The following is a 16,207-nucleotide window of genomic DNA, read 5'->3' as shown; positions in this document are numbered from 1 at the left end:
AGATGAGGTCTTGTGCTGTCACCCAGGCTGGAGTTCAGTGGCACGATCATGGCTCCTGCAGCCTTGAACTCCTGGGCATGAGCAATCCTCTTGCTTCAGCCTCCTGAGTAACTGGGATTACAGGCACGTGACACTGCATCCAACTACTTTTCTTTGTCCTAAAATGAGTGTATTTTGTGGGCATGTCAAAAGACTTATTGAACTTTATAAACCAGTTTTCTTTTCTGAAGTTGACTAGTTCTCAACTTCTTCCTAAAGCATTTGCTAGTAGAAGAATTTAGAAAGACAAAGTGCAGGCATTTTGAATCAGACAAAACTGATTTCAAATAGTTTTTCCAACTACTGTGTGACCTAGGAAAATTTCTTATACTTTCTGAGCCTCAGTTGTCTCTGCTGTGAAGTGGGGAACATAATATTACTCATCCCAAGATCAGTGTTTAACTAAATGAATTAATATGTGTGAAGCTCTTAAATTGATGCCTGTTACACAACACCATGCTCAATTAAAAACTTCGTCTAATTTCTCTCTCCAAACCAATACTCTGGATTGTCTTCTTTTGAAACCACATCTCATCTTCAACTTCTGACATCATCTTCTCTCCACCCCTTCAGCCTTCTTTCTTTTCACCTTGATATGAATATCAAGGTAGATTTCTATGCGTGACTGAGTCAGGGATAGATCAAAGATGGACTTTTTCATCTTTCTGCTATTCTTTGGGCCTTAGCAGCTATGCTTTTAACCACTGACAATTTTGAATTTGAAACATCATGCCATTTTCAGCTATCTCTAGCTTTTTTTTCCAAGTGAAGTTAATTATAGTTTTATAAATTAAAGTCATAGGACTAATTTTCACAGTGTTACTTTTAAGTATCTGGAAAATAATAGTCATTTCTCTATTTAACAGACATACACGAAAGAATGGGCTGACATTCTAAACCACAAAAGTAAGCATGTGGAAGAAGCTGTCAGAGAACTTATATCAATATTTGAGCAGATTTATGAAGTGAAATACACTGGGAAACTAGCAAAGCAGTCAGGTAACTTTTCTCGTTACTATGTTTGAATTACAAGATCTACAGATTCGTTCTTATGTAAGCACCTTCTGCTTAGCAGATACTGAATTCCAGACCCTCCCTTCCCCAGAAGCAAAGAAGGTGTTCAGCATAAATCACATTGTTTGTACCAACAGTTTAAGCGCAGAGAGTTCTTTTTGTTAGTTAAGCAATGGTGGGAACCCCCACCCCTGTCAAATCCAAGTTCCCAACCCAGGTCCATCATTGCAAGCTGGCCTTCCTGTGGATAGCAGTCTCAGGCCTGCTATGCTAACTCTATTTTTTTTTTCTAGTGCAGCATTCTAATCAAGTCACTTTGACTATTTGATTTATTTTGCTCTTTTTTTTTTTTTTTTGAGAAAAGTGAACCAGGAAAAGGTAAATTCTATAATTTTATTGAATCTGGAGAACTTAATCTGGGTGAGACCATGTTTTAAGACTTTTTTTCTTTTCCTAGATCCTTCTCTGTAGAGTAAGCTATGAATTCCTACTTAGAACTGTCTTTGGGGTTTGGCTACAGATAAATGGTACCCAGTTGACGAGTGCATTCCCAAGGAAGAAAACACGATAAGGAAGCATGTATTCTCCATCATCCATTCCCCCTCCCGTGATTAAAGGATGCCCTAAAAGGCTCTGTGTCATAACTCTAACTTTTGATTCTGCCCATGTCCTCATAACCTTCATTCAGTTTGCTTGACTGGGACTAAGAGAAACTTCCTTACTTCATCACATCTGTTCAGGCAAATTTGTATGACAAGGTGCCTGTAGCATTCAAAGTTGATGAAATAATTTTTACCTTATTGATTTTCCTGTTCTCTCAATAGGTTCTAACAGTTTCAGTTTTATTAATAAGTCTGAGAGAGAAGCTGTGAATTTGGATCCTCTTTATCAGGGGCAGGGAATTTTAAGAAAAGGTTCCTTAGTAGGGGAGTGTTTTGCTTCCTAGATTATGGTTTAAGAACATGAGACCTTTAGCTTTGCTCAGATTATTGTCCTGTCCTTGATATCTCAAATCTTTGGATAAATTGGAAGACAAAGACATATTTCATCTTAAAGTTTTGTTTTCAAGCTCGAAATAAGAACTGACTAGGTAAAACTTTGTAGTTGGAGGTTTTACTTAGTATTGTAAGGGGATGTGCCTGTCAGTCACGAACCCTGTTTGCTACACACCTGCTCTTCTCCCCAACTGCTGCTCAGGGAAGTAGTGTGAGGCTGGCTTTGAGCAAGGCTAGCCACTGACTCCACCAGGAGTAGGTCACTGACACAGTGTGCCACCCAGACTCTCGAAGGAGACCGGAGAGATGGCTCTGCCATACAGGAATGAAGTTAATTAGCTAATTACCAACATATTTGAAGTAGGAAATCTGTGGGAAGTTGGCTTTTTGGAGTGAGAGGAGAACATTCCAGTCAAGCAGAGATCCCATGACAGTGAAATAGCAAGGAGAGAGGAAGAGAGAAAGAGAGAAAGAGAGAGAGAGAGAGAGAGAGAGAGAGAGAAACTGTGAACTGTACCTGGAACACTGGTTCTTAATGGGACTAGAAGGGATTTTGCCCCTGAGGGAATATTTGGCAAGGTCTGGAGACATTTTGGTTGTCACACAGTGTGTGTGTGTGTGTGTGTGTGTGTGTGTGTGTGTGTGTGTGTGTGTGTGTAGCGAGGGGGTTGCTACTGGCTTCTGGTGGATAAGGGCCAGGGATGCTGTTAAAAACCCTACAGGACAGCCCCCAGCAACAAAGAATTGTCGCACCCAAGATGTCAGTAGTGCTGAGGATGAGAAAGCCTGAGCCTGGAATGAGTATGCACATCACACCCTTCCTCTTACAGTTTTTCCACTTCATTTAATTAGTTTTCATCACAAGCATCAAAAACACAAAAATATCATTTCATTCAAGTTAGAAAACTCAAAAGGTAAAGAGATAATTTAGAAGGATAATAGGTAAAACTCTCTTAAAACTTTTCTGAATTCTAGATTGTATATTTACAGAGTGTATTTCTTAGTAGAATGACAATTCTATTGAGGTGGATAATTTAAATTGAATTCAAGGATGACTCCTACAGGAACAAATGCAAAAAACATTTTTTAAAAAACAGTTTTTAAAGTAAGAGCTTTTTTAAAAGGGGCTTCCTAAGAGGGTTTGGCCATGTAGAATACACGTAATGCTAAAAAGTCAAATGTTATATTTTTGTTTTGTCTTTTGTCTACAGAACAGCGGAAACACGTTGTTTTTGGAAGTGAAACAGAAGAGGGTGAAAACAATGACTATGAAGCTAATGTTGTGAATGAGGTTGATACTAATGATAAAGAAGATGAATTTAAAAAGGTATTTATTGTGGAACAACTTCATACAATTCACAGAATTATGGTTTATAGGATTATAGATAAACCCCATATGGTGCTTCTTCCAGGCAGTTCTGCAACCAATCTGTATCTAATGTATAACAAAATCCATAAAGTATAATTTTCAATTTTATATTGTAGGCTCAGGCAGTCCTTTAAGTTTTCCCCAGTATCACGGCTTCTGATGTGATTCTGTCAATCACAGTTTAGTAGTCACCTTCCCTCATTGTGATTGACCATGTTTTCTTATATAGTAAATGTGACTTCAGGGATTGGAGCAGCAATCAGTTTGACTCAGAATGGAAAACTTTGTTCTCAGTTATTGTGTTTAATGGTTAACTGTATTGCAAGTCCAGATTGTGGTTCACTTGGGGCTCAGGGATCTGCATTTTAAACTGGCACTGTGGCTGACCACTCTGGACTCTCCCCCAGGAGAAGCCCTAGATAGGCAGATTTTCACGTTGTGTTGAAATGTGTTGAGAATGAAGGTTCAGAAGGGGGCCTGGGGTTTCTTTTTCCTTCTTAGCCCTCACGGTTCTGGTCATGCATGAACTTTGAATGTCACTGTCACATTTGCACTCATTCCTGCTTTCTCCTCCCCGGGTCAGTTTTCTTTTAATCCTTCATACCCACCTTCTTTTCATTCTTTGTCTATTTTACCCACTTTGACACAATCTGATACAGTTTTAGAACTAAACAGCACACCTTTATTCCATTTTCACCTTCTTGCTCAAGGATTATATTGCCAAATAATTGGGAAACACTTTGCTGCAGCATCTAGACTTCTGCAGTTTAGGATCTTCTCAGTACCACTCACCAGGCAGCTGTTAGCAACCAGCAGGTGTCAGCTGGAGCAGTCCTCTCTCAGAAGTGCTTGTCTTCCAGTTGCATTACCTTTTGACACTGGCTGAAGTCCTCAGAGCATGATTGAGTACCCTCAGAACCTCTCCAATTGGGGGATCGCTGGGGCTGTATTAGTGGTCACCTCCTAAATAGCCTCTGCCTCTCAAATTCATCTCCCACATTGCTGCCAGAATGGTCTCACGTAAAAATCTGATTATGTCACACCTGTGCTTTAGCCTGAGCATTCACCAGCCCTGACTGTACCCCATTGCCACATGGAAAAGCTTGATATTCCTCTTTGTTCATGCCTTATTACTCTCTCTTCTGCCACACCAACCCAGTCTCAGAGGGGCTGGGTTCTAGAGCAGTGAGGAACAGTATGGCCAGAGCCTTGCCCCGATGTGTGACTCATTGTGTAAGCAAGACATGGGCCCACATCTCTGCCTACCAGGCTCCAAACCTGTCCTGTGCTCTGATCAATAAACTTGGCTATTTCTCCCAAGGGAAGGAAGGGTGTGGAGAGAGGGTCAAACCACAGTCCCAGAGGGTGGAATTTTCATCTCATATATTTGAGTATTGCACATTTTAAAATACATTTACCCACCAAGCTGAGCTTCTTGAGGATGGAGACTAGTTATCTTCTTGTGCCCACGCCCTTAATTGAGAAATGTACCACGTTTAAAGTGCTTCAATTTTGTCAGGTGAAAATTGAGTATTGAGCCAGCCAGGATTGCTCTGAACATACTGTGTGAATTTTGGTTTTTGAATAAGTTCCTTTGGTTTGCTAGGGTGTTTATGCAAACACATTTTTCATGTATTTTTGTTTGTCTAAAATAACCAGACAAATAATTTAGGATTGAATTTATTTCTACACTGTCATTGAAATTGTACAGTTTATTATTTGTTGCCTTTCACATGCCACATCTAATATTGTGTCATTGTTTTGGGGATGCTTGAGGTTTTTTTGGAGGAGAGATACCAAATTTAATTGATTTCTTATTACAGGAGTGTAAAGAGGTCTTTGCTTTTTTCTCTCATCAATTACTAGACAGTCTTCAAAAAGCTACACGGTTATCTCTGGACACAATGAAAAGAAGAATATTTGTTGCAAGGTAAGTGGAAAATATGCTAATTATATCTGGTAATCATACTTATATTGTAATGTGAATAGCACCTCTAATAAATTTATTAATTTAAAAAACTATAAAATTTAAAATATAGCATTCATTAAAAGACTGTGTGAAAGTATTTGTGTAATACTGCAAGAACTGTGGTCAAAGGAACACCCATGTTCCCCACACCCTACCTGAGATAAAAAAGGCTACCAGTCCTCTCATGGGTCCTCTCCCTTCTCACCCAAAAGTAACTGCTATCCTGAACTTGGTGTTTATCATTGTCTTGGTTGTCTTCACAGTTTACTATGTTTTTGTATCCCCAGTCCACGTATCATTTAATTTTGCCTGTATTTGAACTGCACTTGGTATACTGTCTTTTTTTTTTTTTTGAGACGGAGTCTCACGCTGTTGCCCAGGCTGGAGTGCAGTGGCGCGATCTCGGCTCACTGCAAGCTCCGCCTCCCGGGTTCCCGCCATTCTCCTGCCTCAGCCTCCTGAGTAGCTAGGACTACAGGCGCCCGCCACCGCGCCCGGCTAATTTTTTGTATTTTTAGTAGAGACGGGATTTCACTGTGGTCTCGATCTCCTGACCTTGTGATCTGCCCGCCTCGGCCTCCCAAAGTGCTGGGATTACAGGCTTGAGCCACCGCGCCCGGCCCTGGTATACTGTTTTTGAGATTCATCCATGAGGTATAGTTTTTTACGCTTCTGTGTAGTTGGAGTATACATAGTCTGTTTATCCATTCTACTGGTGATGGTGATTTGGGTTGCTTCAGTTTGTGGCTATCATGAATAAAGCCTCTGTGAGCATCTTGTAACCGTCTTCTGCTGCACCTGCTAAGAGTGGGTTTGGTGGGTCCTAGGGTATGTGGATGCCTCATTTTACCAGGCAGCACCTAGTGAGAGTGCCCATGGCCCCTCATCCCTGCAGACAGTATTATTCAATTAAAAAATTCTCGCCAACATACAGGGTGTGAAATGACATCTCATCAGGATTTTAGTTTACATTTTCTTGGTTACTGATGAGATTAAATATACTTTCTTGTGTTTATGGGCCATTTGTTGTTTCTCTTCCTTAAAATTTGTGTTCCTAGTTCAACCACGGTGGAAGACAGGGTGGTGATTCCTCAAGGATCTAGAACCAGAAATGCCATTTGACCCAGCAGTCTCATTACTGGGTATATACCCAAATAATTACAAATCATTCTCCGATAAAGACATACACACACGTATGTTTACTGCAGCACTGTTCACAATAGCAAAGGCTTAGAACCAATCCAAATGCCCATCAATGATAGACTGGATAAAGAAAATGTGGCACAAATATACCATGAAATACCATGCAGCCATAAAAAAGGATGAGTTCATGTCCTTTGCAGGGACATGGATGAAGCTGGAAACCATCACTCTCAGCAAACTAACACAAGAACAGAAAACCAAACACCCCATGTTCTCACTCATAAGTGGGAGTTGAACAGTGAGAACACATGGACACAGGGAAGGGAACATCACACACCAGGGCCTCTCGGGGAGTGTGGGGCTAGGGGAGGGATAGCATTAGAAGAAATACCTAATGTATATGACGGGTTGATGGGTGCAGCAAACCACCATAGCATGTGTATACTTATGTAACAAACCTGCACGTTCTGCACATGTACCCCAGAACTTAAAGTGTAATTAAAAATAAATAATTGTGTTCCTTTTTTGGTCTGTTTTTCTATTGAATTGGATTAATTCATAAGTATTCTTAGTATATTACATTATTGATGATAATATAACAAATGTCTTTTGTCAGTTTTGCCTTATCTTTTCATTTTCTTTATTAATTTTCATTTTCCATTGCCGAGTTTTAAAAATATTCAAATTTATCGGTTTTAGTGATTTGTGGTCTTTTTAAAGAAACCAACTCTTCCCTACTTCATAACGTCTTCCAAAACTTTTGTAGTTTTAACTTTTATATTTAGGGTTTTAATTTACATGGTATTGATTTTTGTGCTTAGTGTGAGGTAACAAATAAATATAATTTTTTCCATGTGGTTAATTAGTTGACCAAGCAAAAGTTGTTAAAAAATCGGCTTAGTTGTGAGGTCAGGTGGGGGAGTTATTTAAGTTGCATTGAATCTATAGATCAATTTGGAGAGAATTAGCATCCTTACAAATATTGAGTCTTCTATTCAGAATTCTGTATTACCTCTGCATTGATATGTCTTCTTTAATATCTCTCTGTGACCTTTTATAAATCTCTGTGTAAAAGTCCTACACATTTTTGTTAGATTTATTCCTTGCCTATTCATTGCTGATTTTTAATTTAATTATACTGTTCAATTCTCCCAGTGTGATTGTGGATTTATTGAATTTTCCTTTTGTTTTGGTCAGTTCTTGTTTTATGTATTTTATGGCTGTGTTGTTAGGTGCACACAAGGTAATAGTAGTTAAACCTGCTTAAGAGCACTGTTCCTTTTATTTTTATTTGGCAAATCCCTTTATTTGTATTAATCCTGATTCCTCACAATTCTCTTTAGTTTGTCATTTACCAGCTTTTTCTGTGTAACTGTTTCGGTCTCTTTACTTAAGCCTTTCTCTGTACTTTTTAGTTTTACCTCTTTATAGTTTTACCTCTTAAAAACATTGTATACCTGATAATTTTCCTTCAATCTCATTATCTCTGTCTTAGTGAGTTTAATTTGTTTGCATTTATTGTGATTTTTGATATAGTTGCACTTAATTTATGACATTTTATTTTGTGTTTTTTTCTCACTATTCTTTTTCTTTGATTCATTTTATTACTATTGTTGTCTTTGGGGTGGATAATTTTCCCCATTTATTCTCTTTTCTGTACTTCAGTTCTTTAAGTGATTACCCTTAACTTTAGAATGCACATATTTTGCTCCAACTAAAAAAAGTACTGGCCAGGTTCACTGGCTGACACCTATAATCCCAGCACTTTGGGAGTCTGAGGCAGGCGAATCACTTGAGGTCAGGAGTTGGAGACCAGCCTGACCAACATGGTGAAACCCCGTCTCTACTAAAAATACAAAAATTAGCCAGGCCTGGTGGTGCACGCCTGTAGTCCCAGCTACTAGGGAGGCTGAGGCAGGAGAATCGCTTGAACCTGGGAGGTGGAGGTTGCAGTGAGTTAAGACTGTGCCATTGCACTCCAGCCTGGGAGACAGAGTGAGACTCCATCTCAAAACAAACAAACAACAACAACAACAACAACAACAAAGTACTGTCCTTAGTTTTGCAGTTTTCTAGTCTTATTTCTGACTACAAGGGCTTGACAAGCTTTACTGACTGAACTGTACACATTTTATTGCTGTTTGATGTTTTAGTTTTACCTTTGTGTGAACACTCAAAAATAATATATTAAAATAATTTATTTACTGGCATACTTTATTAAAATCTCCCGGTTCTCATGTGCTTTTTTGTATCCCATTGGTTCTTTAGTGAGGATCTGTGAGAAGCAGACTCTCTTATTCTTCTTTGTAAGTCTGAAAATGTTTCGCCCTCATACTTTCACAACATTTTGGCTGGATATAAAATTTTTCTTTGTCTTTTAGCACTTGGAAAGTATTTCTTCATTTTTTTCTGAGTTATGTTGCTGCTGATGAGAAGTCTGTATGAGTCTAACTGAATATTCTCTTTTAATCCTTAATGTTTCTGCAGTTTTCGTACCCCGTGTGGATTTGTCTTTGTCTAATCCTGCTTTGTTCTCAGAGCCCAGTTTCTATTTGAGGGTTTATAGCTTTCCTTAATGCTGGAAAAAACCTCAGCAATTTCCCCTTTAGTTATTGCTTCCAGGATATTCTTTCATTGTCTTCTTCTGGAACTCCTATTAATTGAATGTTGAATAGAATGACCACATAATTTATTGTTTCAACTATGGAACTTTTGTGAGTGAAGGGGCACTGTCCAGATGAGGTCCCAGGACACAGTGAATCTGGAACTGTCCTGGGCACACTGGATGTGTGGACATTTCGTATGTTGGGGCTTCTCTTTCTCTTCTCCTTGTCTCCTAATGACTCTGTCATCTATGTTATCTTTTTGTCTTTCTGAACTACACTATGGGCAAGTACCTCTGTATCTATTCTAAAGATTTTGTCATCTGTGACATCTTAAATATTTCAAGAAAAAATACTTTTTCCTTATCCTCCAGATATGATATTATTTCTGTCTTTTTAGTTTAGCAATGTTTTTTAAAATTTTTTTGAAAGAGTCTTCATATATCGCTGAACATTTTCCCTTACTTTAGAGCTTGTTATCTGGGCATTACTTTTATCTGGAGTGAGTTTCTGTTTCAATTTTGGGTTTTGTTAGCTCTCTTTCTTATCCTTAGACATATTCACGCATACTTGGCTTTTAATGTGCAGGCTCTCTTTGAGCGAGAGCTTTGTTTTCGTGTTTCTTTCTCCTTCCCTCCCTCCCTGTCTATGAGTTTCACTTTTGCCTCTAAATGACACTCGGAACCCTGAGTACAGAACCAGGTTTTATTTCTTCACAGTTACTGGCCCCTGGAGAGATATTGGGGGTATGGCAGGTTCGGCCAGGGAGCACACAGGAGGCCTGACTTAGTTACTTATCAAGGAGTCTGTGGATGTGCTTCTTTTGCCCCAGGTCTGCATCCGCTGGAAAAGCCGTAGCTGCGGGCAGTAGGTTGACAGACCTTGTCTCGCCGCAGCATCTGCAAGACAGGTGGGAGAGCATCATCTCAGTTTTTGGCCTTAAGTAGTGAGGCTGGCCGAGGCCCTGTCCCTCATTGAGTCCTGTCCATCCTCTATATTTCACCAGAGCCAACCTCCCGACGGTCACTGCCTCTTTCCAGCCCGGAAACCTCACTAGGCTGTCCTTGTGTTTCTCTCCATTTCTACTTCATGGAGATGCTTACCTTGTATTTGAGCATTCTTGTGTCCTTTATCTCCCATCCACGATTGTGATGGGTTTGGCAAAAAGAAGTTTTTTTGAAGGATGCACTCACTAGGCCACATTGATTTACAAGTTCTGTGGCAATTCAGCAATTTTTGAGGAAGCATACATGAGGATAGTACTAAAAAATCCTTACTTGTCTAAAATGTCTCTCTCTTATCCTCACACACGAATGCTAGCTTGGTCTTCTGGGATCAGAATCCCTTTCTCTCATACTCTACAGAGGCTGCTCCATTGGCTTCTTTGGTTTCAATTTTTAGAGGAGAGTTCTGCTGCTAATCCGATTTTCCCTTCCAAGTAACAACTTGTATTTGTTTTGATCCTTACAGGATTTCTCTTTTATTCTTGAAATTCACAAATTGTATGTTTAGATGCAGGTGGGTTTTTTTCCCCCATTAATCCTGTCAGGCACATAGAGAATCTCTTCAAAATGAAAAAACAAGCCTATTCTTAAGGTTAAAGGAGTGCTTTGCTTTAATTTCCCGTATCTACACAGTATTCACGTGCTGCATCTAGGTAGTAATAAGCATCTCTGAGCGGAGTGACCCTGTGGAATTTACTTAACCTCTCCCTACCTTGGTTTCCTTATCTACAATATGAAAATAATAATAATCATAAGGTCTGCCTCACAGAATTAATGTGAACATAAACTGGTAATTTATGGAAACTGCCTGGCATACATTAAGCATTCAAGAAATGTTACCTATTCTTATCTTTTCTCTAAGTATTTTCTCTCTCTTTGTATTTTGCATCTGAAATTTTGGAGAATACCTTCAGCTGATTCTCTAATATGCTGTATAAGGTACCAAATGATCTAGTGCGGGGTTCACTGCCTCTATTATTCAGCTGTTCCTTTATACTTTACGAAAACTCTTTCTTATTCTCAAATTATACACTTTGAATCAATGCCCACACGAATTTTATTGCAACATCTTGAATTCCACTGGGAGACTGTGAATTGAGGGGTTTTGTTTGTTTGCTTGCTTTTTGTTCAGTCCTTTCCAATAATAGGTTTATCTGGGAACCCTTGGCCCTGAGTGCTAAAAGTTGGGTCTTCACTTTGGAACTGTAGTCTCTGTTTCTTGTGATCTCCTCCCACCCCCATCTGCTTGTATTTAGAAAGGGAGATGTAAGTTTTCAGTAATGACAGTGTTTCTTGCACTCCCAGAGAAAAAGACAATGGACAGTTTGCATTTATTATAATTTTGTCTGGGATGGGGTGGAGGTTGAGACAGAGGGAGCTGTGCTAGCCAGAGTAATTTGCAGCCCTGCGGGTGTCCTTCATAACTGGACTCAGGCGTCTGTGCTGCTGTCTGTGCATGAGAGATATTGTTTAACAAAGCGGTTTTTGGAAAGCATGGACCAGACACGTCCTGTTTAATCTTGTAAAAATATAAACAAAGAAGCATATAAAGGTATATGCTGGTGATCTCATCCTATATCTGTTGCAGAGCTGGGAACAAAGAATGCCTTTAGTAAACATTGTTAAAGGTTATTACTGAGAAAAAACAGCATTAAAATAGTAGAAAATGTATATGAGATTACTAGTTTGCTTCTAAGACTATCAGGTCATTGTATTTTCTCAGTTCTCTGCAATTTAGGGCTCTGTGATAAGTAATATTCTCTTTGTGTAATGTGGCCTTTTAAAAATGTTCTTTACTATTAGGACTGAATTTTGTAGCATAATAAACTGTTAATGAAATTTTAGGTTAAGGTTAATCAGCTAAATGTCCATCTCATTGCAGCCATTATGGGCGAAAGCGATCAGAAGATATTATTTCCTTTATAAAAAGTGAAGTACATCTTGCAATTCCTAATGTGGTAAGTATTATTAAATACACTGATATTTTGGTAAGTTACTTAAGAAGCATAGTACTAGAACTGAGCTTTCATTTAGGGTGACGTTCCGGTCCTATGTATTTTTTCACTTTCCCTCACTGTTTAACAAATTGGAAATGTCATTTATATCTGTTATGAAAAAGTCACTTCTGGGATGGGCACAATGGCTCACATCTGTAATCCCAGCACTTTGGGAGGCCAAGGTGGGTGGATCCCCTAAGGTCAGGAGTTCGAGACCATCCTGGCCAACATGATGAAACCCCATCTCTACTAAAAATACAAAAATTAGCCAGGCGTGGTGGTAGGTGCCTGTAATCCCAGCTACTCGGGAGGCTGAGGCAGGAAAATTGCTTGAACCCGGGAGGTGGAGGTTGCAGTGAGCCGAGATCATGTCCCTGCACTCCAGCCTGGGTGACAGAGCAAGACTCTGTCAAAAAAAAAAAAAAAAAAAGTTACTTCTGTATTAGCTCATGGTGTATTGAAGGCTTTGTTAAAGAGTTGAGTTAGCCATCTGTTCTGCCATCAGTTAGCAAGCACCCTACCAATTGCCTTGCTTTTCCTTACTTCAGACATTAAATTATCTAAATAAAATCATCACAGTTGTCCAGATCCCTACCCCAAACACATGTCTGTGAGGCAACCCACTAAGGTAAGGATGGCAGAAGAGAAAGATAAAAAGAGCCTGTGCCCTGAGCATCTGAATCATCCGTATCTTCCTGTAGCACTTATCTCTACAACTACCCCAGCTGCTGATGGGCATCTGGAACTCTAAGCCACATGGGATGGCTGAGCTGCCTTCTGCGATGGGTCAAAGGATAAGGCCAGGCAGAAACGTGACTCACCTAAAACCACCTTTAAATGGTCTGACCTCCTGAAGGATAGTGTCTTAGCTTATTTGGCACATTTCAAAGAACTGAGGTCAGACTCTTGGTGGTGTAGCTTCTTCAGTTACTTTGTTTCATGGATTTCCAACACATAGTCTGTAATTTCCCACTGCATTCTGCCATCCCCATGGGGAAAAGGATGACAAGTACTAGTTTGGCCTTTTTAACAAAATCGAAATGTCATTTCTGTTATTAAAAAGTTACTTCTGCATTAGCTCGTGGTGTAATGAGGCTTGCAGGAATCGATAGCAGGAAAACTTCAGGATAGAGAAAATCTGCTTCGCCCCCCACACCATCTTCCTCTGTCATTCTCCCCATCAAATCAGCCTTCCACTGGGCCAGCTGAGGCTTGCCCCACTCAGTGGGGAGTGGAGGTGATGAAAATCGAGGGATGGACGGTATGTGCCAGCGGTATTACACATTTGTTTCTTCTTTCCGCAGGTGATGATTCCTAGTTTGGATGACATTCAACAAGCCATTAACCGTATGATCCAGTTAACCCTGGAGGTCAGCAGAGGAGTGGCTCACTGGGGGCAACAGCAAATCCGTCCCATGAAGTCGGTCATTCCCAGCCCCACCACTACTGACCTGACCCATCAAAACACAGGAAAACTGCTGAAGAAGGAAGAAAGTAAGAATGTAAAATTAGTCAATGATCTTACTGATCCTTCTGGATTTGATAGCATATAGATTTTTAAATTATTTTATATGTTTGATATATTTCACGTTTAAAAAATAGTATGTTTCATCTTAAATGTAACATGCAGGCATTTTTTCCTGGCTTTGGGTGGTGGGTGAAAAGGATTTTTAAATCCCTTGTCTACTGTGATGATCTTAAGTTAAAAATTAAAATAAGCCTTAGCACTAATTTTACTTTCTGCATGATAGTAGGTTGGATAAACTTAACGTAAACATAAATTCGTCGCTTAAGTAATTATGAATGTGATATGATAGTGACCCAAAATTTCATGAACCTTTTTTTTTTGACACTTCCTGCATAGAAAGAAACTGGTTTATTTTTTATTTTATTTTATTTTAGTTCCAGGGTACGTGTGCAGGATGTGTAGGTTTGTTACATAGGTAAACATGTGCCATGGTGGTTTGCTGCACCTATCAGCACATCACCTAGGTGTTAAGCAAGCATGCATTAGCTATTTTTCCTGATGCTCTCCCTCCCATCACCCCCCATCACCCACCAACAGGCCCCAGTATGTGTTGTTCCCCTCCTTATGTCAGTGTGTTCACATTGTTCAGCTCCCACTTACAAATGAGGACATGTGGTGTTTGGTTTTCTGTTCCTGCATTAATTTGCCAAGGATAATGGCTTCCAGCTCCATCCATGTCCTTGCAAAGGACATGGTCTCATTCTTTTTTCATGGCTGCGTAATATTCCATGGTGTATATGTACCACATTTTCTTTATGCAGTTTACCATTGATGGGCATTTGGGTTGGCTCCATGTCTTTGCTATTGTGAACAGTGCTGCAATGAACATAGGCGTGCATGTATTCTTATAATAGAATGATTTATATTCCTTTGAGTATATACCCAGTAATGGAATTGCTGGGTCAAATGGTGTTTCTGGTTCTAGGTCTTTGAGGAATTGCTACACAGTCTTCTACAATGGTCAAACTAATTTACATTTCCACCAACAGTGTAAAAGCATTCCTATTTCTCCTAGCTTCATCAGCATCTATTGTTTCTTGACTTTTTAATAATTGCCATTCTGTCTGGTGTGAGATGGTATCTCATTGTGGTTTTGATTTGCATTTCTCTAATGATCACTGATGTTGAGCTTTTTTTTATATGTTTGTTGGCTGCATAAGTGTCTTCTTTTGCCAAGTGTCTATTCATGTCCTTTGTGCATTTTCTGATGGGGTCGAAAAACTGATCTCTTCAACTGGTCTCTTTAACTTTCTAATGGGATTGAGAAACTGGTCTCAAAACTATGTAGCTTCCACTGTGGTTCAGGGAAAGGCAAATTGAAAACAACAAGATACTAGGTGAGGCCTAGTGTGGTAGCTCACGCCTGTAATCCCAACACTTCAGGAGGCCGAGGCAGGTGGGTCATCTGAGGTCAGGAGTTTGATATCATCCTGGCCAACATGGCAAAACCATGTCTCTACTAAAAATGCAAAAGGATTATCCAGGCATGGTGGTGGGCACCTGTAATCCTAGCTACCGGGGAGGCTGAGGCAGGAGAATCACTTGAACTGGGAGGCGGAAGTTGCAGTGAGCTGAGACTGCACCACTGCACTCCAGCCAGGGCGACAGAGGAAGACTCTTGTCTCCAAAAAACCAAAACCAAAAACACCTCCAAGATACCAGGTAAGCTACACGACCAGGTGGCTCAGACCCCTATGGTACCTTTCTATGTTGCACTAACATTGCTTTCTCAGCTTACATCTATGGTCTCATGGGGTGTTCCCTACAACCAGCTAATAAAGGATGAAAAATCTCAGGACTGGTCTATTCGAATTGGCTTAATATGTTGTTGTCAGCTGAAAATGGACTTTTATTGCACTACAGCCCACTCAGGAGTGGCCCTAAAGGGCAGTGAAAAGGGGAATTTCCCCCAGTGGGCAGAGCTTCAAGCAGTATAACTTTTTTAAGGAGAGTGGTCTGAAGCAAACATATACATGGACTCTTGGGCAGACGAATGGCTGGACTGATCATTCAGGACCTAGAAAGAGCAACTTTGGAAAATCAGAGGCAAGAAGAGCTAGGGAAAAAGCATGTGGATGGATCTGTGAATTTATATAAAATACCTGGCAAGATAAATCTTAGTTCCTTCAGGGGCTGATCGTAATCCTGAAAGGCACAATCCAATGCTATAATCTCAAATGTTGAAATCCCAAAAGATCAAAATCCCAAAAATATAATTCTGGAAAAAATAATAGTTCTTTTAATAAACAATTCTTTTAAATATATCTATTTACATTTTTAAAGGGGGATTTGATTTTCAGAATTTTAGACATGGATTTTATACTTTCAGGATTTAGATTTTAGGGATTTTGAGCTTTTGGGATTTCAATATTTGAGATTATGGTGTTTGGGATTGTGTCTTCTGAGATTATGGATCAAACCCAGTTCTTTCTTCAGAGAGGTAAAATAATTTTTCCAAAATCACAAACCTAATGAGAGGGCTGGGAATTAATCCATATAAGAAGATTAGTATCTTATTTTTTTTTTTTACTTTTAGTCCAATGTTT

General features: G+C 39.6%; 1 protein-coding gene across 3 annotated transcripts in view; it reads left to right on the top strand.

The window, feature by feature from the left end:
- Nucleotides 1-16,207, top strand: part of LOC105474557 (dynein axonemal heavy chain 8) — a 316,668-nt gene that overhangs the window by 86,247 nt on the left and 214,214 nt on the right. For all 3 annotated transcript variants that reach the window (XM_011729344.2, XM_011729345.2, XM_011729346.2), the window contains exons 22-26: nucleotides 906-1,038; nucleotides 3,260-3,375; nucleotides 5,241-5,347; nucleotides 12,019-12,094; nucleotides 13,438-13,627. In XM_011729344.2, coding sequence (XP_011727646.2) covers nucleotides 906-1,038; nucleotides 3,260-3,375; nucleotides 5,241-5,347; nucleotides 12,019-12,094; nucleotides 13,438-13,627 — 622 coding nt within the window. The remainder of the gene's footprint in view (nucleotides 1-905; nucleotides 1,039-3,259; nucleotides 3,376-5,240; nucleotides 5,348-12,018; nucleotides 12,095-13,437; nucleotides 13,628-16,207) is intronic.

The sequence above is a fragment of the Macaca nemestrina genome, chromosome 5 (assembly GCF_043159975.1).
Source record: "Macaca nemestrina isolate mMacNem1 chromosome 5, mMacNem.hap1, whole genome shotgun sequence".
NCBI lineage: Eukaryota > Metazoa > Chordata > Mammalia > Primates > Cercopithecidae > Macaca > Macaca nemestrina.
The sequence above is the reverse complement of the archived record's forward strand: the minus strand, read 5'-3'. Positions and strand labels throughout refer to the sequence as shown.